Source organism: Equus caballus, chromosome 16 (assembly GCF_041296265.1).
Source record: "Equus caballus isolate H_3958 breed thoroughbred chromosome 16, TB-T2T, whole genome shotgun sequence".
Taxonomy (NCBI): domain Eukaryota; kingdom Metazoa; phylum Chordata; class Mammalia; order Perissodactyla; family Equidae; genus Equus; species Equus caballus.
Window position 1 is genome coordinate 60508523 of NC_091699.1, and position 27902 is coordinate 60536424.

Sequence of the window (27902 nt, forward strand, 5' to 3'; positions counted from 1 at the left end):
TGTCACCCCAGGAAAGGAGGGCAGCTCTACATCTCTCTAAGGGGTGTGTGAACAGCCAGGCCACCTTGGAATGAACTGACTTCTGTTCTTTCCCTTGATAGAGACTTTAATATTGGCTCTTTGCAGACATGAGTACTTGGTCTGTGTTGGGAATGGGTGAACCAGATGATGCAAAGCCCTGGATGGGATTACGAATTCAATTCCCAAGGCAGGCTCCTTGGTACATAAAAATAGCATCTAGACCTAAGAAAAACTTGTCATTCCTTTTCCCTAGTACCATGCCCTCACCATGAAAGTCATTGGATGGGACACTCATCTCTACCTAAGCTTAAGGATCCGGATGATATCTTGTCAACTTGTAACCAAGGACTCTAGGTTGCCAGGTTTTACGTATGAGGTTGAGTGGATGGGGTGGCACCAATGGAAAATATCCCCTCTTCCTACCCATTGCTACTCTGATGGCAGAGCAGACTTTGTCTCAGAGCCGTTCTCCTCCCTGCTCTCCAACCAGCTCCTTACCTGAGTGACTAGTGTGCCTGCCATTTGCGGCTGTGGTGGCTGGACCTGCTGCTGCGGCTGGGGAGAGGGCTGCTGCTGTGGCTGCTGCTGGGACTGCCCCACCATCGAGCTTCGCAGGGGCTGCTGACTGGCGGGGGGGTTGTATATTGCAGGGGTTCCATCGGGATTCACAAAGGGCTGGCCTGCAATGGAATCATGGCTTGGTCTACGTGAGTTTCTCCATCCCTCCTTTAGCAGAAAGAACAACTCTGATAGATACTTAAAAAGCACTAAAGTGAAAGTGCAGGGCAGTGGAAATTCAGGACACCTGAACCCTCACCAGTGTGAAGACGTTACTGTTTATGACCCATCCTGTTAAGCTAGATAACAATGTAGGTCCAGAGCAATTTAAGAAGCAGCAAGTAAATCCAACACCTTCAGGGAGATTTGCCAAAGCTAGGTGCATCTGTGTACAGTGGTACCCTGAGGAGAAGGCCTGTGGAGAAGCAATCTTCACAAAGCCATGTGTTTTGCTGCCCTGAACCTCATGCTGTCAGAGAGATAATGCACACTGAGACAAGGCTGCTTTCCGTTAACACAACTCTGGCTCCATTCAGTTACACATTATTTACCGATACATTTGTTTTGCTTCCCCTAGCTTTGTCACCAATTCAGAATCATTATCAGTTCCACAAATATACATACAACAGAACATAACACATCTATTCAATCACTTCTCTAAATAGACACAACGAGGAATACACAGAGGTTTAGATTTTAAAGACGATGCATAATAAACTCATCACAGAATCCTCTTACAATGGTGAAGCAAATATACGTATTTTGCCTTTTGAAATAATGGCATGGTTCACTATTATTATTACTGCTATTTGAGCAGTCTGTTATAGTTTATAAAATAGTATCATTAGAGCCTCATCATGACTCAGTGAGGAAGAAATGTGTCATCTCCCTGTCCCAGAAGAGGAAATGAAGCCCCACCAGAAAGGGTATAGGAGTAAAGAGCTGAAGGGAGGTGAGGAGAGGGCAGCAAATGAAAGAGAGAGAGGTAAAAAAGAACAAATGGGTTTCCAATGTGGCGGGCACAGTGACAGGCATCTTACATGCATGATTTCAGCTCTTCCAACAACCCCACAGATGTGCAATCCCATTCCATTTCAGAGATGAGAAAATTAGGGTTTAGAGGGCCAAGCAACTTATTCAGAAATACAAAAAACAGTAAGTGAGAGAACCAGGAAATGACCCTGGTCAGTCTGACTCTAAAGTCCATTCACTTCCCATTACACCAATAACTTAAGTGAATTATTCAAGTTTACAGGAGGAGTACATGGTACAAGGAGGGGCCATGGGAAAAAAATCCCATCATAACTGAAAATTATTAATCAATGCACGAGAAGTCAGGAGGGGAGACCATGTTTTAAGATGGAATCACACTCAGGATTGGTAGATAACGAAGGAGAAAGATCAGAATATGGGGGAGTGGATTGGCAAAGAGTTTGTAGAACTTTTTCGGAGTCCTTTCTTCCATTATCCACACTCCCCACAACTCTATTGGAAAGGCAGCAGTAGGAATATTGTCCACAAGCTGAAGCCATAGAAATATTCTCTAGGAACCTGAGCAAAATGCCTGGAAGGAGCAGGACTCCCAGAATGGCGTAGTGTCTCGGGGAGGGTCACCCTCTCCTTGGTTTTAAAGGGGGCAGCAGAGGCTCTGAGTTATTCCCAAGCATGTATTCTAAAGCGTCTCCTTACACCATTCAGTCTACAGGGCTTGCAAGAGCACTCTTATCCAGGGTAAGTAGCATGCGATGGCCGAGGAAATCAGCCTTGTTCTTTAATAATATATATGAAGAATGACCAAATGCGTGAGGACAATTAGCAACGAAAAAGGAACAGGACAGAGAGGGAAAGTATAAAAACTGACCCAAAGGAAACAATATTTTAGTGAAAAAAGAAAGCATGGTATTTAACAAGAACAGACTGTTATAAAATGAGAGCTAAGCTAGTTAGCAAAGGTATGCTAAGTGAAAGAAATCAGTCCCAAAAGGGCTGCTACTGCATAACTCCATTTCTATTACATTCAAGATCAGGCAAAACTTAGCAATGGTAATATAAGTAAGACTAGTGGTACCTCTGAGGGGGCACAAAGGAACCTACTGGGAGGCTAAACATGGTCCATGTCTCTTTCTGGGTGGTGTTTACACAGATGTTTACATATGCAAATATTTCCCAAGGCTACACGTGAAATGCGTGTGGATCATGCACTTCACCTGTGTACTTTATAAACTACACTAAGACAGTAAATTGGAATAGGTTGGGGAGGCAAATGCTGAGGCCGTAGTGAAGCCAAATAAAAGGTTCACAGGTAAAGAGCAATGGACTGACTTCAGCTCAGTTAGGAAAGCTAATGAGGGCTGAGCATTCCCATTACCCAAATTTTCAGCCCAAATATATTTGTATGTCTGCAACAGGAAATCTCAAGTGCTGCATATTCGTGAACATACCTGCCAGAACTAATGAAGTTAGGATAACAGTTTCATAACCAATCACAACGTGCTGTGATGGAACAGCGAACGTCCCAGAATTACATTCACAGAACAATGACTAAATTTAGAGGTATTTTTTTTTTAATCTTCTTCAGAGGCACTTGTTTTCCTATCACTGTCATTTAATTTTAGCTACATTTTATTATTTTAAATTCTTTTTCTCTTTTAAAAAATAATTTTCTTCTGGGTTTAAAATCTGCAATCTGTTTCTCCTCCAAAAATCAGCAATTTGGGAAAGGATGAAAAAAATAGTTCAATTTTTAAAAATCAATCAGCCCCTTTAGTGTTCTAATCCTTAGTCCCCTGCCTCCATTTTTTTTTTGTACCTTAAAAAGATAAGAGGAAAATGTTAGATAACATAAAAAAAAATCTTTACAGCAACTTCATGTGAAACCATTTCAAAATCAGCCTCACTCTGTGCTTATACACAAACACACACACAAACACATAAAGATGGAAAACAAAAAGCATCTTTACTACATTCTACATTCTTTGTGACCTTCAATTTACAGTGAGAACTAACTAGGTGTGAAAAACTGACCGTAATTAGGGTGAAAAACGTTACCACAAAATATTCATATGACCTTTTTGATAAATTTTAAGGTACTCTGTTTGAAATATTATTAATATGCTGTGGACCAGAAGGAACAAATGTTTCTAAATAATTGCGTATGAACAATACTAAGAATTCACTTGGGCGGTGAGAGATGGCAGGTTTTTCTGAAAAGAAAAGAGAGTATAAAAGATTGATTTTATGCTCACCTAGGAGAGGTCGAAAGAACTGAGGAAAATGAAAGAAGTAAGATGGATGCCAGGGAAGAGACGAAAACAATTTTCTAACAAAGCTAGGGTAAGTGACTTGGTTTTCAAGTCAGGCAATGGTCGCCTCTCTAGAGTCTACCATTTCTACCAATCCAGATGCAATTACAACTGAATATGGGCTGTTAGTTTGAATGACAGCTGCTGAAGACCAAAGGGGAGAGAAAAACTAGTTGGTCCCAGGACTACTCAGTTTAGAAGAGGTTTTTGTGTCAGAAATTGCACAGGTATGCCCAGCAGTGGCTTGTGTGTTGGCACAGGTAAAGAGAGTGCAGTGACAGGTAAGCCAGGGTGTCCGGAGCTGAGCCAGGGCAGAGAAGAGGATTAAGTGCAGAGCGCTCATTCCTCTCAAATGCATGATCTTAGGTGAAAAACTTCTCCACTTCCCCATTGACATGAACAGTGTGTAGTAGATGTTATTTTACAAATATATAATTATTGAGCACCTGCACAGTGACTAAGACTTTGTTATCTATTCCAGGGATGCAAAACAGAACAAAACAAAAAAGCAAAACTAAGTATGACCCCTGGGCACAAAGAGCTTCTAAATGTGCTGGTAACAAAGAGATGAACCCAAGGGCAATTCACACTAGAAGCAAAGTAATCATATGCTTTTGGTTCCTAAGACCAAAGCATTTCTGCCATGTACTTGGCAGAAGGGTATTTACTTTTAATAAAAGAGAGGGAGTGAGAAGAAGAGATTTTTCCTTTCCTAGTCCTTAGAAAGTGATCAATCAAATTATGAGGGAGCTACTGATTATGGATAGGCAAAGATTAATTCACATCTTGCAAAGATATGTTTATAGACAGCACACAAAAACTTCATGGTGCATTTAAGAAAAAGGTAGAAGCAAGTTGGATAAATAGATGCTAGAAGTCCTGTGAAACACAAAAAATATAGTGTTATGGAAGCCCATCAGGAGTTTTTGAAAGAGATCAGACCTGAAATGCTGTTCAAAGTGGAGTCCCTTTCGATGGCATGCCCTGACATCACACACTCGTGAATTCACGCTAGAGGAGGGCAAAGCAAAATGGCAAAACAACATGTACGGGCATTAAGGAGTACTTGAGGGACGCCAATGACTGTTGGCATCTCTGGATAGCACTGAATTGAAAGTAAATAGCCAAACAAAGATGAGCTTTCTGTTAAAAATTTCCAAAAGGAAGCTGAGTCCAAGACAGCTGGAGGAAGACCAAACTCAAGAGTCAAAGCCAGGCTTGCCTGGCAAGGATGAAGATCTCAGAAAGGGCTAACTTTGAAAAAGAGCCTCTGCAGCAGCTCACTCATCCAGCTGCCTGAAAAGCAAAGAAAGAACCGGCCTGAGTTCTGAGTTAGAAATGAATCAGATGAGAGTTGAGTCTAAGGCCAGACAAAATAAAAAGTCGTGCTTGTATTTGGGGAACTGCAAGAATATATGCGGGCGGGCCTGGCTTCAGTGTGCCAAATGTTTCATACTTAGAGCCAACTCAATTGTGCTGACAAAGGAAGTTTCATCTTTGTTTTATTTAGTAAACATATGACTGGCAGGCACCTTGGTATTTTCAAATCATTGTTTGTCATATTCCTGCTTTAGACAGATATTGTATCAATCATAGTTTTATATATGAGCCACTTTCTCAAATATAAAACATTAGACAAAACCTTCTCCATTATCCACATCAACATATATAACGGGTAGTAGATATTATTTCAATGATGTGTAGTTATTGAGCACCTATGCCTAAGCATAGTGCCTAAGATTACTTCATTATGCCCTCTAGGGAAGTGAAAAAATAGTCAAGTATGGCTCCTCCCCACAAGGAGCTTGTAAATGTGCTGGCAACAAGGAAATGAACTCAAGGGCAATTCACACAGGAGGCAAAGTAGTCATAGGCTCTCGGTTCGTAACACCAGCGCATTTCTGCCATGTAATTTGGGAGAAGGGTATTTAGGAAAGGGTGAGAGGTCTGGATTTCAGGAGTTCAAGGCAATGACAGGGAAAGATGAGTTCCAGCCCAAAGGGGGCAAATTTTCAGTTTCCATAGTAGAGGCATATGCAATGCATTAATACATTTTCCTTCTGGTCTAGGGATATCTTCAAGTCTAGCATTTGTCAGATGTGAGAAGTGTGTATGGAGAAGCTGTTCAAGCGTTATCACACCCTTTCTTTAGTTAGGATCCTTTTCAAGGGAGATATTTTAATAACAGCTCTAAATGACTCAATCCAATGAATAAGAATTGGGACTTGGCATCAGAAAGCGTATTATTATTTTTTTCTTTAAACAAGATTATAGATGATAATATACACATACAGATGCATAACCACACTATCATTACAAATAATATCCCTGCATTATATCCTAAAAAATGCTGTTGAGCTTTTCTGAAACACTTTGTAATTTTGCTTAAAACAAACCGCTGAAAACTAATGCTTAGTACGTGCTCTTGTCTGCAAGCCCTGCGTCTCAATTAACAGTGAAAGAATTGAAGCCAACAGAGTCAGATCATACTTCGGTCAGTGCCCAGAGTAATGAATATGATGCTAGTTGTCTTTTACTTTCCTTTATAGTGCTTACAATGATGCAAATAAAATAAAAGCAATCTAATATTCTCCTTCAAAGTATCTAATCTGAAAGCATTCAAATGATTTTCAATAAAATGATTATGCCTTCTTTTTCCTCAAGCTTATGGCATTTTCAAAATGTCTCAATCAAACACCATGCCTTGAGAATGGCCATATGTTTTCATGAAAATGTAGCAATTATTCAAATAACTATTTTACTATCATTCTCATGTTTCTCTGAATTTCCTAATTACTAGCAGCACTAGACATGTGAGAAGATTGAGTCAGATCACTTTTATGAGATTCTTATCCAGTTTTGCATTTTTAAGTTTAGCTAATCAAGGAAATACTCTGGATATAATATACTGAAAATATCTAACTCTATATCTAACTGTTGAGTATCTAAGTATAAAATACCAGACTAATCTAAATCAAATCTCGGATCTATTCTGAGACAATTCAATTTTTTTCAATCTCTATAAAGGCTTCTAAAGCATTGACTAGTCAATGTCAAGCCTTCTAACCCAGGATTTCACAACCATGGCACTGACATTTTGGGCTGGATAATCCTCTGTTGAAGGGGCTGTCCTGTGTATTGTAGGATGTTTAGTAGCATCTCTGGCCTCTACCTTCTTAGATGCTAGTAGCAGTCCCCTCCTCCCTAGGTCATGATGGATTGGCAAATGGCTTTGGAGGCATGAGCAAAATTGCCCTGGTTGAGAAATTTCCCCCATGAAGCAGATGTTCACCAGTCCATCCAAGATACAAAAAAACTTTTGACATAACAACAGGCTGACTGGGGATTTAGTCTGAGAAGCACAAAGTTTTTAATTAGTATATCTCAACTCATCACTCTACAGTCTCTGATCTTAGCTCCCGGGCATATATGAGAGATACCATGATCAGAGAAGAGAGGACAGAGAGGAAAGTGGCTATTTCTGAGAAGTATCTATACTTATATTTATATATCAAGATTGATATCCATATATAGGTACAGATTGCAACTACAGATAGGCTCTTCCTAAATCAAAACCCTACAGAGCAGTTCATGCAACAAGCTCTCCTGCCCAGGAATTTTCAGAAAACTTGCTAGCAAATTTATAAGCTCGCACACACAGACAAACATCTGATCTTGTGTTCCTACTAAAGCAGAGGCAATAAACTAACCTGTATGTGGATTAAGAAGGATGCTTCCAGGTGGGATGCCTGTTGCAGCTTCCAGTGGAAGGAGGATGTAGCTGGTGCTGCTGGGAGCAACCTGGCTGCCCATTCCATTCTCCGTATAGGGCAAACAGCCAGGAGAACTGGCTGCCACACCTGAGACCAGGGGTGCACTCTGGAGGGGTTGATGGGTACGGGACAGCGATCCTGAGGAGCCTGCACTGCTGGAAGACTCGGAACCTACCACAGAGATACAAAACAAAGATCATTCAACACAGAGACGAGGAAAGAAACCATAGCTCTGGGTCTAAATGCTTAGTTTTATATAATCTATCATTAAAGAATTTGAGGGGAGTGCTGCAGGTGAGATTAACTAATGTCCCTCCCAGATTTCGGGCTCACATTTTATTGAAATATTTGCTACATATTTTTCACATGTGTCAATTTCCTAGAAAAACAGAGATTAAGAATGAGCACTCTCAGCCTTCTCACATGTCACTAGGGTGATACCTTGGTAAATGGTACCCTAAAGTTCTGAACTCAATGCTGGAAAACTCCCATCACCCTGAGCAATTAATGCCATGGAAATGTCTTACTGAGCTGGAGTTATAAGAACAGAATGACTGGGATGGGTGTTAGAAGACTTCAGTTTAAGAAGGAGTCCTATGATGTGCTCATTATGCAGATCCTTCTAAAGTACTGGTTCTCCAGCATCCATAAAGCTGAATCTTGAAGATAATCTTTTCCCCCAAGATGTGAATAGAACTGGATCACCCCTATTGGGAGTGCTTAAGATCTATACCGTATTTCACATATTCCCAGAAGTCTTATTAATGCAGCCAAGAGGTACACCAGGGAGGGTTTGGCCTTCGTGGTAATGATCAAGCATCCTTTAGATAACACAGAAGAGTGAAATCAGAGGGATGTTTGCGGACAGTGGATTTCTCAAACATATCGGTAACTGGATCAGTGTGCAGAAGCCCCCAAGGTGGAATCTAGCCCTCCTCATCTGCCTCTCCTTCCACTGTGGACAGAGAAACACCTGCTACATCCCACGTCCATTAGGCCCTAGCCATCCTTCACTGCAGCCAGAACCAAGCAGCCCTGGCACCCTTGGCCGTGGCTGTTTTGGGCACTGAATATTAACCAGAGTGTTGGAGAGAAAATGTGCCAAGCAAAATTTCTTCATCTGTGAATTCACACTAATTAGATGATGTCACAGGTTACAGTAATGTGGTATAAGAAGTTTTTTTTAACTATTAGCCCATAACTATTGACTTATGTCATTAAAACTGCATTTTTCTGTGTCATTAAAGGTGAATACATATAAGGAATAGCTAACATTGTTTTCAAGATTCTAAAATGTGCCCATAAATTAAACTGCAGACCTTTTAAAATAAGTAATAGGAATCCAACATGAAGTTGCAGAGCCGAGGAACCATTGGAGAGCATGGCAATTTTCGAGAAGGAGGACAATGATATTTATTGAGCACTTAGTATGTGTGAGCACCTGGATAAACACTTTAATAATAAGTACCATTACTGCCTTTATAGATAAGGAAACTGAAGCACAGAGAAGTTAGATAACTCAAGCTGACTCATACAGCTAGATAATGTCAGAGCTGGGATTCGATCCAGGCAGACTGATTTGGATTTAACCATGACCCACCGCTGCCTCCTGCAAGCACACATATGCGTACACCATGGACTGCCACGAGTGTTCACAGCTGGGTATCTTCTCTGCTTTTCCCATGACTTGATTACTAATAATGATTAAATTCCAGGTTAATTCAGGATGCTCCATCTAACTTTAGAAAGTTGTTTGGGTTCTCAATAATGTATGGGGAGAAAAATAAAGGATGTAAAAGGAAATTTGAAAATGCTAAGAATAGTTTTGAGACCATGTTGCTGACATTATGACCCTGAAGTCACAGCCCCAATGTACACTGTAGTGTTTGTGGACTTGACCGTATGATTTGATGCTGCAGTCCGAATTTGACACTAGTGCAGAGTCAACAGCAACAACAGTAATAATACAACAAAACCTCCTACCCCCAGACATTTAAGGTCATGCAAAATTGATTCTGCCCATCTCCGGTCTGAGAGGTTAGACAGTGAGAAAGAGTTGGGGCCAGCAAAGCATGTCCCAACTCTGATTTGAGTGTGAGCTGGTGCTGACATGGGTGTGTGTGTCGGGGGCAGGACTGATGCACTTAGACTGAAGTGCCACAATCAAATGACTTGAGTTTTGGCTTTCAGAAGATGGCCATTCATCCTTGACTTGCAATATCATTTCCTTCTATCAGCTGGGGAAAAGCAGCAGCTTCAATAGGAATAACAAGGAGATAATGTAAAGATAATGTAAATGGTTTGATTCCACAGGTTAAAAGAAGGAAACTAGATTTGGCTTAAACTCTCAACACTTGCAAAGATGAAGACAAATTTAGACCTCCTTGGAGGGGTGGTTCAGCAATCCCATGCAGCCAGGTTTAGTAACCGGCCTTTTTGTCTGGCATATAATCAGCTTTGACCAGGTCGTAAACATCAACCGCCTAGAATAAGGTAGAGCAATATTGTGCTCATAGTATTACTGAAATTTTTGATAAAAAACGGATGTTAGAAATGGTGATAAAAGGCACAGGATTAGAAATGTTCAAAGATTTTTTTAAAGATGAAATTCATGTTTGAGAACTTTCCTGTTTTGGGTTCTGAGAGTTAAGATGTTTCTGGTTTCTTTTTTTCAGGGACTTAATGACAGCAATGGCAAATATTTAAACGTCACATTTATGTGACAAGCACTGTGCGAATCACTCTATATGAACTATCTAATTTTCACAGCTACCTCATTTTGAAAATGAGAACTGATCCTCAGAGACATTAAGTAAATTTCCCAAGAGCACCTAGTGTGTGGAGGAGCCTGAGTTCAAACCCAGGCGCTGTGACTCCATGGACCAGGCTCTAAGCCTGCAGGTCGTATGCTTACCCTGGAGTCATCCAAGCAAGAACCAGGTGGGGCAAGAGCCCTGAGCAGGCCTGTGCCAAGTTCTAGGAGATCCTGCACGGAACTTCAATGCTACTCACAATAGGATGCTCAGATGTCGATTCTGGACCCTAAGGGGCAGCTAGTGGGAGGTGTAGGGAGAAGATATTGGGGTGAGTGGGTGAGAAGCTCAGGTAAACACTCAACAGAGAGACAGGAAAAAGGAAAGGAGAAAAATGGAAAAAAATTGGGAAAGAGATCATAAGGCAAAGAAAATGGAAAACTGGGAAGGGGCTGGGGCAAAAAGAAAGGGCATGGGCAGATTCCCTTGGAATAAGAAGTTTCACTCCCCAGGAGGAAGCATCTTGAGTTTGGGTTCTAGTTCTGCCATTTACTTGCTGTGTTTTCTTCAAGAAGTGACTGCTTTTTTAGACCTCAATATCCTCTTTTGTGAAATATAAGCCACCAGACTATATGGTGAGAAGCAATGGGGACGATGCTCTTACAGTTCTCCTCAGCTTGACTAAACTTTAGACTGGCTCCTTCCAGACTGTTGGCCCTTTACCTCGCTTTTCTTGTAGCATTTCTGCCCCTCTAAGATGTAAATCTTCTCCCAGCTTCTTACCAGTTTTACAATGCAGGACTGTCTTTCTTAAGGGCTTGGGAGCCACCCCTTTGCAATGTGATCCTCAGGAAAAGTAGTGCCCTTATCTGCCAGTTTCTGTGGGAGGGTAGGGGCCAGAGTTTGATAGGTGCCAATTAGTAAACCCAGATGGCTTAATCAGATTGACCAGTCACCTTTCTTACATCCTCCAGTACTTCTCCGCTAACTCACTCTAGTGCTTAAAAACTCTCCTGCCTTTTGTTTCAGCAGGGTTGAGCTTAATCTTTCTCACCTATTGCAATAATCTTGACCCCAATTGCAACAGTTATGAATAAAGTCTTCTTTGCCTGTTAAACTCGTCCAATGAAATTTTTCTTTTAGAAAGACTCTGAACAATATATATATTTTTCCTGAATCAATAATTTAAGAAAGTGTTTCCAGATTCAGAAGCCAGAGTTCAGTACAATAACTGAAATCTTCTGAAATTATAAGGAGGAAGAGAGTATCCAGGATGCATTAGTGTAGTGATGGCAATGAAGAAGAAGAAGAAGAAGAAGTGGTGGAAAGATGAGGTGTCTTATACTGGCTCCAAAAATACTCTAGGATGTAGACAAGGAAGGTGACAACAACAAGAATACCCTTATTCTAGAAAACAAAATACCAGGCCACAGAAAATTATTAAAACAAAATAGAAGTGTCACCTACAAATTGTCCTGAGGAACTAAAGGGATGTTTTGGAAGCATTTAACTGTGTCTTCAAATTGGTTGTTTTTCTTTTTTGTTATGTTAAGAGGTGCAATCACCAACCACCTGGAACCAGTTCAAACCTCACCACAAGAGCAACATTTGCACAGATAGGCTAAAAAATGCCCAAGAGATGACCTTTGCCTCATTTTTAATGCTACAATCTCTGCTTCGGGAGGGGCTTAGGCCTTATTACCTTGACATGTGATACACGTGGAAGCATGTTTTCCAACTGAGCCTGCGCAAGCAAATGCCCACCTCCCCCTTTTGAATATTCATTCCCCACCCAAAATATAAAGCCCTGCGCTTGAGGACAGCTAGGAAATGATTCCACATGGTCTCCTATTTGCTTCAAATAAACTCTACTTTGTGTGACAACTGCTTCTGGTGGAGAGTCTGATTTTAAAACTCCAGAAAGCAAACCCACTTTGGTTTGATAACAGAAGGACATCCGAATTCTCCAGAGCAGTTGTTCTCAAAGTGTGGTTGAAAACAAGCAATCTGTTCTTTAACAAATCCTTCGATGATTCCAATGCAGTTAAAGTTGAGAAGCCCTGCTCTGGAGATCAAGAGGGAGGGAAATGTGTTGGAACCACTCATGTAATCTTTACTATATGTAGCAAAGATTTTGTTCTTATTATCCATAAACTAAATCAGGGTATAGGTGTTGCTCGGGTCTCTGATGCATATCGAGTAACACAAAAGACTATCAGGAACTAATACCAGATGTTTGCCCCACCTGGAGACAAGATACCTGCCCCACCCAGAAACCAGATGCCTCTCCAAAACTGGAGACTAGTTCCCTATATAACTAGCTTGTATTCTTTGGTCTGTGAGATGGTTCTTTTGGACATTAGTCAGCCATCTTCCCCCTTGCTGGCAAGCTGTAATAAAACCGTTTATCTCCTACCACCTTGCCTCTGGACTATTGGCACGTCTTGCAGTGGGCAGACAACCCCCTTGGGCAGTAACAACAGTATAACAATGTAGTCTGGGCAGTGTGGAAAGAAATAAATGTCATACTCTTATTTTTCAACCACATTGCCACTACCTTGAAACAGCCAAGGCTGCAGTGCTAGCACCGTTCAAGTCCTCTTCCCAAGGAGGATGGAATGACATCATCTATCTCCACAGGTGTGTGCAGGGCATCTATTAGGTGGTCATTACTGTGCCCAGTGTGGGAGATACAATAAGAGAAAGACATCCCAGGCCTCAAGAGAATGTGCTGGTACATTCGGACTTCAGTAATATGCTTTTTCCATAATGTACAAAACATGTTTCCCCCCTGGAAAAAATCTCATTATTATCTATTTAAAGCTAGAACCTCTGTAATTAGAGCAGGAGAACAGTAACTTAAATGTCACAATTCCAGACTTGGTTTCTGAAAGGTCGAAAAAAAGTTTGCAATTCCACTGTGAACATGAAGTAAAAAATTGGAAACTTGTACAGTTCTAAAGCTCCATGACAGCAAAACTGACAGCTTTGCTTCATAAAACCATCTTGGGAAATTGTAAGTTTGTTTTGACATCTTATCTTGATCTCCTTTAATTTTTTTTTTTTTTTTTTTTTTTGCTTTCCATTCCTGCACCTTGACAAGGCTTCAAATGGAGACACTCAGATTAAAAGAAAAAAAAATGTCTGAAGCACTTACAATTTCTAATCATTCTTCAAAGAACAGGCATTTTAGTATTCTTAAAGTGTTTTAAATGTTTCCAAAGAGCTTTGCTTTGGAAAAGCAAAGTGACTGGGGGTTGGTGCATGGAGAATGAGGATTAATTTAAAAATCTTAAGAGCTCTTTTGGTGTGCTGGAATTTTTAAGTGCACCATTTAAGGTACTTGGTTTCTGCATTTTAAGGGGATTTAAAACTATTTAACCTTTCCTAGTTTACAAGGGCTCAAGTGCACCACAGTGGATTTTCTTGACTTCAGTTGCTGCAATAGTGGGATGTAAGAGCAATTAATTAGAGTAAGAAATCAAGAATTCACCAATTGGTGAATAAAAATGACAGAAGCCAGTGTGAGCCCACCTGAATCCTTCCAAGAAGTAAGACATATATGGATATATAAAGTATTGGCTGTGACTAAATGCTATTAATTTTCTGCCTATGTAGGAAAACATGAGATAATTTCTTAGGAGGAATTTTGTCAACAACATAATTATGTTAAACCATTAGCATAATGAGCCCAGATTTCACAAAGAGATCCCCTTAAGATGAGTGTTGAAGCTTGGTTGGGAAAGTATTCATAGTCTCAGAAAGCCCATATCTAACGTCTGGTTGGTGATGTCTATTCACCATCCCTGGCCCTGGCCCTGGCCTCCAACTCACCTGCAACCCCAGGCCATGAATGCACCACCAGTATAACCTGACACCCAGGCCATGAATGCACCACTAGTATAACCTGACACCCAGGCCATGTCATGGAATCACAACTCGCAAGCCCCACCTTAGCTGAGAGTCAGGGCCTCTGAACTTCTAAGGCAAAACCAAAACCAAACAAAAGCAATTACATACGAAAACCACAAACTTAAGTCCATGTAATACACTACTGAATGGTCATCTGTCACCTTCCTGGGATTTTATGAAGTAGTTTAATTGCGAATAGTTGAAAATAATTTGAAAACAATGTGAGAGATTCTCGGGAGGCAGAAGAACTAGGAATGGCAGACCATGTTGGGTGTTTTGCAGACTCATATGAACTCCATGGTATTGATGCTGCCGTTAGTGTAAAGCTGTTTCAAGTTCTGCTTCTCCTGGATCTCTCAGCATCATGCACCTCCCAAAGACTGTCCACGCAAACTTGAACCACCTAAGACCTCCGAAGACCACGGTTCACTTAGCAGACAAAACAGGAAAAACCGCCTCATGAACCTGGCTACCTGGAAACTATAAACCTTTCTGAAGGTCACTTCCCTTATCTGCAAAGAGGGGATGAAAACATTAAGTGGGAATAATAAAAATAAACAAGAACTGGGGGCCGGCCCCGTAGCTGAGTGGTTAAGTTTGTGCGCTCCACTTCAGGGGTCCAGGGTTGGCCGGTTGGAATCCTGGGCGCAGCTCTACGCACTGCTCATCAAGCCCTGCTGTGGCGGTGTCCCGCACAGAACAACTAGAATGACCTACAACGAGGATGTACAACTATGTAGTGGGGCTTTGGGGAGAAAAGAAAAAAGAGGAAGATTGGCAACAGATGTTACCTCAGGGCTGATCTTCCTCACTGAAAACAAAAAAGAAAGAAGGAAAGAAAAATAAACAAGAACTAGTGCTTATTAAGGGCTAATAACTTGCCAGGCATTATTCAAATTGCTTTGTGTATATTAACTCTTAGTCTTAACAATAACCTTGCAATATAGGTACTATTATTATTTGCATTTCTCAGATAAGGTAACAGACACAAATAGGTTAAATAACTTCCTAGGATTGTACTAACAGTATGCCAAAGCAGGAACTGAAATTATTAATATTATAATTATATCACAATGAGGTTTTTACTTTTTTAAAGATTGGCACCTGAGCTAACAACTGTTGCCAATCTCCTTTTTTTCTTTTCTTCCTCTTCTTCCCAAAGGCCCTCAGGACATAGTTGTATATTGTAGTTATAGGTCCTTCTGGTTGTGGCATGTGGGAGGCTGCCTCAGCATGGCCTGATGAGTGGCGCAATGTCTGTGCCCAGGATCTGAACCAGTGAAACCCTGGGCCACCAAAGCAGAGTGTGTGAACTTAACTACTTGGCCACGGGGCCAGGCTCCCGCAATGAGGTTTTAAGGAATAAATCATAGTATTAAATGTTAAAAAACAGTTAACCTTTCTTAAATAGTTGCCATGTGCAGGTGCCTTGGCAGCCATTTTTGTATAAGTGATCAAAATTAAACTTACAATAGTCTACTGAGGGGAGTTAGAGTAATATTCTACTATAACCTACATTTGATAGATAAGAAAACAAGATTAGAGAGGTTAGTAATTGGATCTAGGCACACAGCTAGCAAGAGGGAGCATTGGTAATTAAATTGTACCTTCTGACTCCCCATGTATCCCAGTAATTAATATCACCATCACTAGTTAACTTGAAGTCAGAGGGAATGGTGACTGGACGGCTTGGGTGGAATCCAGAAAATACCACAGGACATAAACCCATTCATTACTAACTACCTGCTTTGGACAGCTTCCCGGTACTCCTGGTACTGGATGTGCTATCACCCCTGGTCAGCACCGTGATGCCCCCAAAACTCGCCGTCTTGGTCATGGCAGGCTTGAGATTGCGGTTGGAGCTATCAGAGTCTGTGCTGCTCCAGGCCCTTTGGTGGTCGGACCATTTGAGTTCGTTCTCCGAGCTGCTCTGCCGACTCCCAGATGTTCTCCCTGAGCCATCTCTGTTGCCCCTGGAGCACGGCCATCAGAAAGATGCACAGGGACAGCGTTACATTCTATAAGCAGCATGGACATAGAGTGGGACCTTTCTTGGAAGAGTCGTCTACACAAGACCCTTCTTGTCAACTCTTTCCATTAAACCTGTTGCCCCAGAAACGGTGCCACAAATACCTCATTGATGTACAGACAGGTAACATGTCACATGTAACACTCATGTTATAAACAGAAAAACCAAATCTACAAATGTCACACGATCCCTCTGCCGGTGAAGGAGAAACAACTAGAAAAACATAGTATAAAATACAATTATTAACTTCTCTTGTGGAGAGGAAAGGGGGATAAATTCTCCTGACCCAAATCAACAATGAATCAACGTTTGGAAACAATTATAATCCTGAATGATCGTAAAAGCAATTCTCACTGAAGAAGAGTTTTGATTCTCCCTTTAGCATTAAATAATTGGACCATGGAAATGTACACAGTTCCAGAGAAACAATTTATTCATTTATTCTCTAACTTTATGAGATATATATCTGAATTCATTAAGGCTTTGACAAGACAGCACAGAAATCACAGAAATGACTTTGCTAACAACTTGTGAGAATTTTGCCTGAGAAGTTTAACCTTCAGGGGCAGAGGAAAGAGCCCTTTAATATTTTTCACGTAGCAAAGCTTGTGATAATAACAGCAGTGTAAACACTACACTGACACGAAACTTTCCAAAGGGATCAATGGAAATAACAAAAAAGCTCCATAGGTGAAAGAACACATTGGTTCAAAATTCAAATAGAAAAAAGAATGAATGTATTGGAAGAGATCCAATAGCCAGAAGTGAATTTTGAAGATTCCAGAGTAACTCTAAGCAGTGTACAAAATTGCATGTGTTTGACACAGAAAGTTGATGAAAATTGCATTTTCATTGGTTTCTAATCTGCTTAAAGAGTAACTTGGTTAATATTTTCAAAGCTTTTTCTGCAGTTGGAAATAATGTATCATTAAAATACTCTAAGATTCTCATGGATTACAAATAAGTAAAAAAGACAGAAATCCTGGGCAATAGATATAACCCTTAATTTCAATTCTCTATGCAACATGACATACTCAAGTCTTGATCCAATCTCACAGATGCAAACAGAAGCTTTGTTAATAAATATTCTTCTAAAGACAATAATGCACTATTGAGCTGCTATGAGTATACATATCTGATTGAAAGACCCAACATCCAAATTGTACAGAAGGTAAACAGAAAATTTTAGATTTTGCCTCAACTTTACTTACTAAACTTTTTCTTTTATTTCATGAAAACTTAAAAAGGTAAATAGACCCAAGATATAAGGAAAATGAAATAGTTAATCTGTGATGGGAACTTTGTAAAGTGAGGGGCACAAGGGGAACAGAAAACTCAAAAGCAAAAAGCACTAAGTACCCTGCTGTCGTCTGTCAATGCTTCCTTACAAACATTCTGTGTTCTCAGTACCTCAGGGATAGCTGGTTTTAGAAATAAGGACCATCTCAAAAAAGACCAGGTTGCAAGTAGGAAGTATCAAACACTCCCCAATGGCCAGGTGACTTTAGTGCTTAAACACTTTTGAAATTCAAGGAAGTCAGAGGAGACAGGGTGAGAAAATTAGCCTTTTCAAGGGCTTGGTGCTCCTTTCCTGGATATTTCTCTTTCAATCTCCAAATTCAACTTCATTCTTTTCCCATATAATTCTGATTAATTTGACCCATCCTTGACAAAGCCTGGCTAAATCATTATTTAGCAACTGGGAATGCCCCATGGATGTAACAATAATCTCATTTGTAGCTAATTTGGAATGTTTATTACAGGAAAAGATTTGGAGTGGTCCTTAGCCTCAGCATGCAGGATGCATCAGAAGGCAGCTCTCCATATGGGGGTGATCATCACTAATTCGGCTTCAATTATCCCTCTCCCCATGAACTCTGTACCTCCATGGGAGGAATCCAGACTTCCTCTCAATGCCAGTGTGGCTAGGCCTTTCTCTGCAAAGGAGGCATCCCCCACTATTCCTGGGTGCAAACTAGAGTGCTGTAGTTTGCATCCTTCCCTCTGGCACAGCTTCTTCGAGAGTACTGGGTAGTTCCTCTAGACTTGTGCCACATCCCCTGGCCAATAAGCCAACCTAAGATTTCCTTAACATCTTCTACCTCTACTCTACCAGCTCAAATAATCCTCTCAAGTCAAGATCTGTACATTTTAAAAGAGGGAATTTAAGCGTCTGCTTTAGACAGCTGGCATTAATGAGATTCAAAATAATGCAACTAATTCTAATTTATGATCTCTAGATATTCAAATATTGAAACAATATTTTATAATGCACTATCTCTTGATTATTCACCTTAACACTGGAAAGGTGAGGTTCAGAATTGAATTTCATATCTATTTGGGTGTGCAATCACAGGCATCATAGAAAACATATGCACAAGTGCCTTCCCATCCTGCCTAAGTTCAGTTCTGGTCCCCTCCTACTGGACACCAGAAGGACAATGGTAATGAGATGTTTGGCCATCAAGAGGAGCTGGTCCTCTTGTATGTAGCTAGAACTTGATCCCAGGGTAGTCATAAAGCATATATTCTAAGTTCTGTTTCTGTGCTGAATAACATAACTAACATTTATTTTCCCTCATGTCTGAACATGACATTTTTTTGCCCAAGTTAGGTAGGATGGACACTTTGAATTGCTTTTACCATTGTGTGGACGGCTTTGTGCTAAATCATTTTCCTAAATCTCTGTGCTTGGTGATTTTGGTGGGTGATGGCATCTGTATTTGGAATAGCTAACCTGAGTAGATGGTAGCTCAGGTTAGAGACCAGATTTGGGACTCTGTAAAACTAATTAGCCTATGGGGACAGGAATGTGTATTTTATCTAAAATGCCTAAACAAACCAGGTCATGGTGTGTGAGTGCAGGAGTTCTGGTAAATTCTAGTCCTTCTCTAGGCTTTACAGGGAAAAATGCAAGGTTAATTTCTTAATCTTCAAGTGTGAAAATTGTGTAATGATACAAGAGGAAGGCATTAGATCATGTAGTTCAACCTAGAAAAGTGAAGGAAGGTAAAAAAAAAAGATATTGATTTTTGTTTCTACAAAAGGGTAAAGGGAACAAATTACTCTAATTTTTCTAATGGTGCTGTCCTAAGTTCGGATTTATTGCAAAAAGATACTTTCTAAGTACGCAGTCCATTTACTTTTCTTGGTACTTTCTTTCTTCTAAGTGGGCAAGAGTTTTTGTTTGTTTTGCCTTTCCTACAAAGAAATGAATCTTAACATTGATAAAAGCACTAACATATTAATATGTGTTTTAGGTATTGAGTAAGTACCTGTGTATCCTCTGCCCTATAATGGATGCTAGAGACACTAGATGCTAGAGATTTAAGAGTCCTGAGAAAACGGGTGTGGCCCCTCTGCTTTCATGAAGCTTCTAGCCTAGCTTACAACTTTATATATAAATCATATACATATATATATATACACCCATATATAAGAAATAAATATATATTTATATACGTATATATCTTTGTGTGTGTGTGTGTGTATATATATCATCCATTACTCTTCTCCCACACAGATCTTGATTTAAGCAGTTTATTACAATTAGAAGCAATCCCATATTTCCTTTAGAAATAAAATCTGTACTTGAAAAAAACAATGTTTGAAATATTATGATGGATAGTAGTAGCTAAAAATCAACTACTCAGAGTTATCATTGATTTGTTTTCCAGTGTTGGGAATGTATATACAATTGTAACCTGTCAGAGAAACTTTAACTCAGTGTAATTCACCAAAGTTGATTTGAGAATGTTAAATCAGCATGCTGTCAAAGTTAGCCTTTGAGGAAAAAACAGAAAATCAGAGGAAGAACACTAAAGGATTGTATGCAAAGCAATGGTTTCCCAGTCCCGTCTCTCACGTTATCCAATATGGCTTCAACACTAGCTCTGTAACAAGTTTTACAAAGAGATAACCAAACATATTTTATTTCATGAACAGAGATATTTTACACTAATACACTTATATTTAACATTGATTCTGCCACATAATCTGAAAACACAGTTTTAAAAAAGTAAACCATACCAACCGAAAGAGCTGTCTTTTCTTATACGTCTCATTGCATATGTTACTGTCTTCCAAGAGCCTACTGGAAATGAAAAACATGATTTTTATGATATAAAACCTAAAGGAACTGAATGCTGTATGTTAAATGGATGTGTACTCTACTATAGCATATCTGTCTTGCAAATCAACCCCATATACCATGTTTTATTTGCATGATGTTGAAGTTTGCCATGACAAATTAATGGCAGCATGATTTTTCCCTACCCTAGAATTCAGGCACTGATGCTAGATAAGGGAGTAGGAAGGGAAGAGGAAATAAAGGGCATGGAAGAGAAAAGGAGAATAAAAGAAACTGAAACAGATATAATGGATATTTAATTAAATATTAGTTGTGATCTTTTTTCTTTGAGTAATGTTAAAGTTATTCCCTATTTCTTGGGGATAGTGAAATATTGGCATTCCAAATGCAGTATCCAAGAAACATATGTATTTTTGTAGGGAATCCACTCAAATTATGTTTTTACTTTTTGGGAACATCAAGACTTGTTCTTATATTCAATGCACGAATGTGACCAATTACTGTATTGATGAATATAATCTAGTGTGAATATAAGGAATGCTTAAATGCATTAGTAGTCTTCTTTACAAAACCTGAGTAAATGAATAAAATTAGGGAGTAAAATAGGGAAAAATCACTGGCAAGATGATTAGAGAAAAGGGTTTCCCACTAAATGAATTATAAATGCTCACTTAATCATTTTGGTAAGGATATCGAAATTTGGAATGCTTCGGAATCAGCCCTGAGATGTTGATGCTCATAAATTCTAAATTTTACTGTAAATAGGGAATACTTGTCTAAATCTGTATGGATCTTTGAGGTTGTTTTTGAATGTCTTATATGGACTTGTTTTCTACTTTCATCCCTTCTTCTAAAAGAGGCTATTCAATTGAGGGTTTAGTTACTTGAAGATTTCTAACGCTAATATGAATGATGGCATTTTTTTTTTAACCAGTCATCTCTAATACCTAGTTTAAATTTTCTCCAAGTACTGGAATTTAATCAAACAGCCTCCATTTTAATCAATTTTATAGGGGCACGCATTAAGCTGACACCTGAAATAAAATTAACTACCACTTTTTTAAGAGATACCATATTTCCATTCCAAGTTGCCCATTTTGATGCATCTTAAATGTGACTGGCACAGCTAAGGTGGAATACCTTACTCCTCCCTTGAAAATCTGCAGGAATTCCTTACTCCCCCCTTGAAAATCTGCAATTAAATCAACAGAGCATTTTAAGATCTATGTCAGTTTAGAACTATTTTTAAAAAGTGTATACGAAATTTGAAAAATTTCTGCTCTTATGCTCAAGGATTTATATAAATTTTATAACCCATTTATTTCATCACCATCACTTCCCCGTACTAATTCCCATGTTAGGAAATTTGGACCATTTTAGGTAAGATTTCCCATGCCTTTTATGAAGACTAATAGATGGTATAGAATGAGAAACTTAAAATAATATTCAAATTATTATTTGTATAGCTATACATAATTATGGGGCACAGAAAGGGGTTGATGATAGCAAATATATAAGTACTTTTTGCAGCCTAGTCAATAAGCCAATGAAACTGCAAATTCCTATGTTGTCTTAACATTTACACTTTTTAATGCCTGGAATTAACAGGAATTACACCTTTGGAAGGAAGAGAAGTTGAGACTCTAAATAAGGAAAATGTTTAAACTCATGGGTGAAGTTTTTCACCAAATTAAATAGTTTTTACACATGCTAAATAACACATACGTCTGGGCATATAAGTGTGTACGCACAGATATATGTATTTATTTATACATATATTCAAGCACACACTTATATATGGGATATATATCTATGAATATACAGGACACACATGACAGACTTTGTTCCCCTAAAGATACGAAAAAGAAACTTTCGTTTTACCTGTTTTCCACATAAAGGTTTTCCTGGGAGCAAACTGACTGTAAAATAAAAAAAAAGGCATTGTATCAGACGTTCTGGATATGCTGAGGGATCCCAAATCCTTGCCTGATTTTAAAACTACTTTTCCCCTCCAAGAGGAAAAGAATTAAGAAAACTATGTGCTGTTTTTAGAAAAAAATGGAAATAAAAAAGGAAAAAATAGGTTAGAGTTAGAAGCGTAACTATTCCCATGCAGCACACAGTACTTTTCCATCAGGGCATCTCCAGGTTTCAGACAGATTTAGCCTGTTCATCATCAAGGTCAGAGGAAGAGAGACATGAATGAAACTGCCGGAGAAATGAGTGACCGTCGGATCCTGAGCTAGTGGCTTTCTCTGGGGCTGCAGAGATGCAGCCACCAAACAGAGGCAAAAGAAGGCATTCAGATCAAGGCAGAACATGCAATCCTGGCATGATCCACCTGAGGCTGCAAGAGCCGGAAAGGCAGAATCCTGTCTTTATTACCTGGCAATGATAAACTCTCATGAAATAAACAGACTGACTGCAAGACTCTCAACATCGAAGTGACGCCATCAATCAATCTGAAGGACGGAGGGTGGGCAGAAGACAAGTGAGAACAAAATGAAGCTAATTAGAAAAAAAAGATGCCAAGCTTCATCTAACATTTCTTGGGTTTTCACACAGAAAACCAATGACTTTCTTCTCTGCTTCCTTTTTCCTCACACTCATCTCTCCACTATCTTGTGTCTAATACATGTAGGGAAGATAAAATTCCATTCTCATTTCATGCTGGAGAAAGGCAGATCAAATTAAATTTTAACAAACAGAAAAAGAGAAGTCTAAACAAAATGCGGTGCAAGGGTCCGTAATATGGCAACTATGTATTAGAAATAATAATGACCTTTCAATATTGAATCCTTGAATTAAGCGATGCTGCTAATGTAACCACTCCTCAGACAGGCAAAGAGGATATTGGTTTCTCTTTCCATTTTACGGGAGAAATCATTTCCTTCCACTAACTCAAAGGGCTAAATTTGGGCATAATCCTTTTCTCAGTGGTCTGAGCATTTCAGTGAGGGCATCTCTAGAACCATTTCTTTTAACCTCTGAGCACTTAACACTCATTCTGAAGATCAGGTGTGCAAAAACTTTATTTAACAAAAAGCAAAAAACAGCCAATTAAGAAAAAGCTTTTCAGAAAATATCTTTTTTCTTTTTGACATTTAATTTTATAAAACGAAACATATAAATGATGTGCCATTGACATTACTCCGATGAAGATCTGTTTAGAGTAAACAAAATATCCTACTGTCTTTATTTCCATTGGTTTGGTTTTTCTACCAGCTTGAGTCAAGTCACAGTATGTGAAAGAAAGTGAGATTGTCTCAGATACATTATGAATTCAATACTTTGTTACTTGTCAGCTCTTGCAGTTGCAAAGAGGTCAATTACATTAATAATGTTCTGGCTGGGTAGTGAAATGACTGAGACTCTCCTATTACTTTGAAGGAGTTGATCAAAGACCTACTGACCTCTTCGGACTTATTAATCTAATAGCATTTTGGGGAAAGTTAAGCAGCCCAAACTCTCTGAATTAAAAAATAAGGTACCTGCAAGTCAAAGATCACTTTCCCCAAAACAACTGTCAACAGTATTTTTCTGATTTTTATAGAAAGGTTCTAAAAAATCATCTCAACATCTCTCTACCACATTTCATAAATAAGACTGAGAAGGTTATAGGCTGTGATTCAGCAGCTGATGAAAAAAAACTTTTTAAAAAAGTAGTATTAATAACTTGCAAATTTTAATAGCAGAGAAAGATAAAATTGTCACGGTATTTAAGTGCAGCATTCAAAGCTGTCATTTATATGCATTCTCAGATATAAAGGGCTCATGTTTCTCTTTTTTAAAGGAGATAAATGGTTTTGCCTAACGGGTTACAGAATTCTGTTCCACATTACACCCCCAGTCCAGGTGACACTGCACACGCCCTTATCCTCAGTTCTCAGTGAAGAGGAATCCTAGTTCATACAAAGGAGACCCCTGACAAGCTCCTCCTCGAGTCCCTGTTTATGCAGAAATATCCTTCAGAAATTACCTGCCAGGCAAAATATGTCTTTCTTAAATATATTGCTTTATCAACTTAACCTTCCTAAAGCTAGCAACATCTCATAGGATTAATCACAAAATAAGCTGAAATTCTTGCCAAAGGAAACAAAAGTTATATTTCAATATTTCTAACTACAAAAATGTGATTGTTTATTATTTGAGAACTAAATTGTTGTGTGCCCTGACTTAACAACAGTTTAGTTCTCAAATAATAAATAAACTTGTCTTACCTCAAGATACCAAAATTCTCAATTATATTGGAAAAATTTTCTAGACAATCCCAAATAATCTGCAAATTTTGATTGTGCACTTACATACAAAAGCACACCCAAACACACACACACCCCTTAGACACAAAGATATATTTGTATTATATTCAAGAGCCCTTCTAATTTTGAAATAAATTTGTATTTTGCTAAAGTGTAAATACGAGGAAGTATTTCTCTATAACTCTCCGTTGTAACTTCAAGTAGAAAAAAAAATTCTACTTAAGTATATCAAAATTTGAACCTGTTTGAATGACTCTGCTATATAATAATTGGTGAGGAAAGCTGATTTTATTACCTCAGTTTTTAAATTATGAAGACAGTAAATTAAAGACCTGCTAAGAAAATCATTAGGCATCTGTAACTTGGTTTCCTTATGCTGGATTCTTTGCATTTGTTTCATAATTGACTTAATACACTTTAATTAGTATCTTGTGTACTTCAACAATTTGGGAATCTAAAATTGCATAGATGAAATTTCCTGAAAATGTCCTGTCTTTATATAAGTGGTAAGGAAGATTTGTTACTGTAAGTACTTAAGAAAGTTCATATTGCTGTTATGTGCTTGAGTTTGTGTTGATAGACAATATAGTAATATCCTGTTAATACAGGGTGGCCCCCAATGATCCCCACCTCTCAGCATTCACAACCTTGTGTAGTCCTCCCACAATGTACCTGGGCTGGTCTCTCTGTCCAACAGAACACAGCAGGAGGGAAGGTATGTCACTTTCAAGATTAGGTTATAAAAGACTCTTGCTTCCATCCCTTTCTCTCTTGGATCACTGGCTCTGGTGGAAGCTAATTTCCATGTCTTGAAGACACTCCACAGCCTCTGGAAAGGTTCATGTTTTGGGAACTGAGATCTCCAGCCTATAGCCAGCAAGGAACCAAGACCTGCCAACATGTGAGTGAGTTTGGAAGCAGATAACCGCTTCATCAGACCTTCGAGGTGACTGCAGCCCCAGCTGACAGCTGGACTGTAACTCATGGAAGACTTTGAGCCAGACTCACTCAGCTCAGCCTCTCCCAGATTCCTGACTCGTGGAAACTATGAGATAAGAAGTATTTTTTTGTTGCTGTTCTAAGGTGCCAAACTTTGGAATAATTTGTAATGCAGCAATAAATAGTTAAAACAGGGAACACCAGTGGTATAACTGCATTGTCTCTACAGAGCTATCATACTAGGGGGACACTGAGCACTTTTTTTCTCCCTCTAGGAAACTGGCTCTTAGCCTTTTAAGGGTCATGGAAACTTACACCAATATGATAAACACTAGAGATCTTTTCCTTGGAAAAATGCACATATGCTCATAAACATAATATTTTGCAGATGATACCAGGAATTTTATTTAATCTTGGAAGCTGTTCTATGTGTATACATTGGGTACAGGATGCCGATTAAACAACCTCTGCCCTAGGAGATCAGAGACAACATAGTGTCAGCAACAGGCCGGTGCCCCACTTGAATTAGTAAAGCCAGAGGTGTTGACCTGTTGACCGCCAGACAGCCTACCCAAGGAGCTCACACCTCTACTCCTGCATAGAGAAGAAGCCACAGCATTGTAAAGAAGGCTGCCAACTGATTTCATGGCTAGAAAGGCTATGACAATACCTTAGCATTTAAGCTTTCTCACATCTGTCTGCTTTTACTTTTTAAAAAATGTTAATACAGCATGTAGCCATAGGGGCTTTAAACGGCAACACTTGTCTTCAGTCTTCCACCTGGGACACAGGTCCCTCAATATCAATCTCCTTTATAGGGATGTAGGGAAGTGCAATGTGTAAAGGAAGTCAAGCTGACCCCTTCTCCCTTGATCTCTCTAGAGACATGAGAATCCACAAATGAAGTACAGCCACACAAGTGTCATCCTCATCACACGCAGGCAGCAGTGACGTTACTTTCTGTCACCTAGCTCTTGAGTGTCTGGCAATGTGACACAACTTTGGGGAAAAAAGGATAATGTTATTTGTGCATTATCTGGATGTTTAGTATTATACGACTTGCCAGGAACACAGTAAGAGGGAAAATGTGTGCATGTGTGTAAGAGAGAGAGTAAAGAATTTAGAAAAATTAGCCTTCAGAAAAATTCCTCTCCGTGAAGGTCATCAGATAGGAGTATACTACCTCCAGGCCACCATAGGCATCCTTACACTATCGCGACTAGCATAGATCTTCTCATCACTTCATTCCTGTATCCAGCAAACACAGTTAAAGACTGTGTCAAGCTGTGCTATGCACTATCAATAATTCTGACCACAATAAAAATCTAAGTAGCCCACACATATGCAGAATCTTCTAGAATTGTACCTGGACATCATCCAACTATGGCTACCTCCATCTTCCTCTCTCACACTCTCCTAATTCCAGAGCTCTGGGTCAGATTATTCAATCATCAAAATTCTATTTTAGTGTATCCAAGAAAGGCAGAGAAGATCTAGAAGAGATAATAGAAATCCATGTAAATGTGAAAGAAATTCAGAGTGTTGCTTCCTCTACAGCTTCAGATTAAAGGAGCCGGTACCAGCTGGAGGATCAGGGAAACTGGCTTAGGCTGGAAATCTCTAAGGACAGCACTCCTTCTGGTGCTAAGCGCTGAAGCCTGGGTCTCTAGACTGGCCTCGTAATCCCCTCCAGGAGCAAATCACAACAGGAGGTCAGAAGCCCTCCCTGACTTAGTAAAGCTGGACGTGTTGGCCACAGAGAGTCTATACAAAGGAATTAGAGAGGGAAGAACCCACAACATTTTAGAAGGCTGCCCAATGATTTTGTGGAATGGAAAAGCCATGATGATAGCTTGCCCTTTTCAGTTTTTTGCATTTAAATTCAACTTTTTTTTTCACCTTATAATTTTTATTTAATTTAATTGCATTTTATTTTGGCCACAGTGGGTAAAAGGATAAAAAAATCCCAACCACATTTTCTTTGTTGGGATTTGAACAAAAGAAATTGTTTTATGATTATTTCCTTAAAAGTTGTTCATAGAACTAATTTGATCTGAAATTGAGGGGGAAAATGAATATTACTATTCACCTGTGATATAATAAAATATCCATAATTCCTAAGAATGAAGAAAATTCTGCGTGTGTGTGATCAACAGATTTTTCTTTCTTTTTTCTAATTGTCTCCTCTTCACAATGTTGATATTAAAAAGACTTACAATGTGCTATCTGCTGGATAATATGGATATGAAGATATTTCTTCAAATCT

General features: G+C 39.2%; 1 protein-coding gene across 47 annotated transcripts in view; it reads right to left on the bottom strand.

The window, feature by feature from the left end:
* Positions 1-27902, bottom strand: part of ARPP21 (cAMP regulated phosphoprotein 21) — a 153097-nt gene that overhangs the window by 55208 nt on the left and 69987 nt on the right. For 18 of the 47 annotated variants that reach the window (XR_011427319.1, XM_070238954.1, XM_023620754.2 and 15 more), the window contains 5 exons: positions 22320-22357; positions 20382-20441; positions 16060-16292; positions 7592-7825; positions 520-701 (listed from right to left, as the gene is read on the bottom strand). Coding sequence is in view for 46 of the 47 variants with exons in the window: in XM_070238954.1 (XP_070095055.1) it covers positions 520-701; positions 7592-7825; positions 16060-16292; positions 20382-20441; positions 22320-22357 (747 nt within the window). In the remaining variant the exon portion in view is untranslated. The remainder of the gene's footprint in view (positions 1-519; positions 702-7591; positions 7826-16059; positions 16293-20381; positions 20442-22319; positions 22358-27902) is intronic. The other 29 variants (XM_070238979.1, XM_070238964.1, XM_070238961.1 and 26 more) reach the window with 5 other exon arrangements.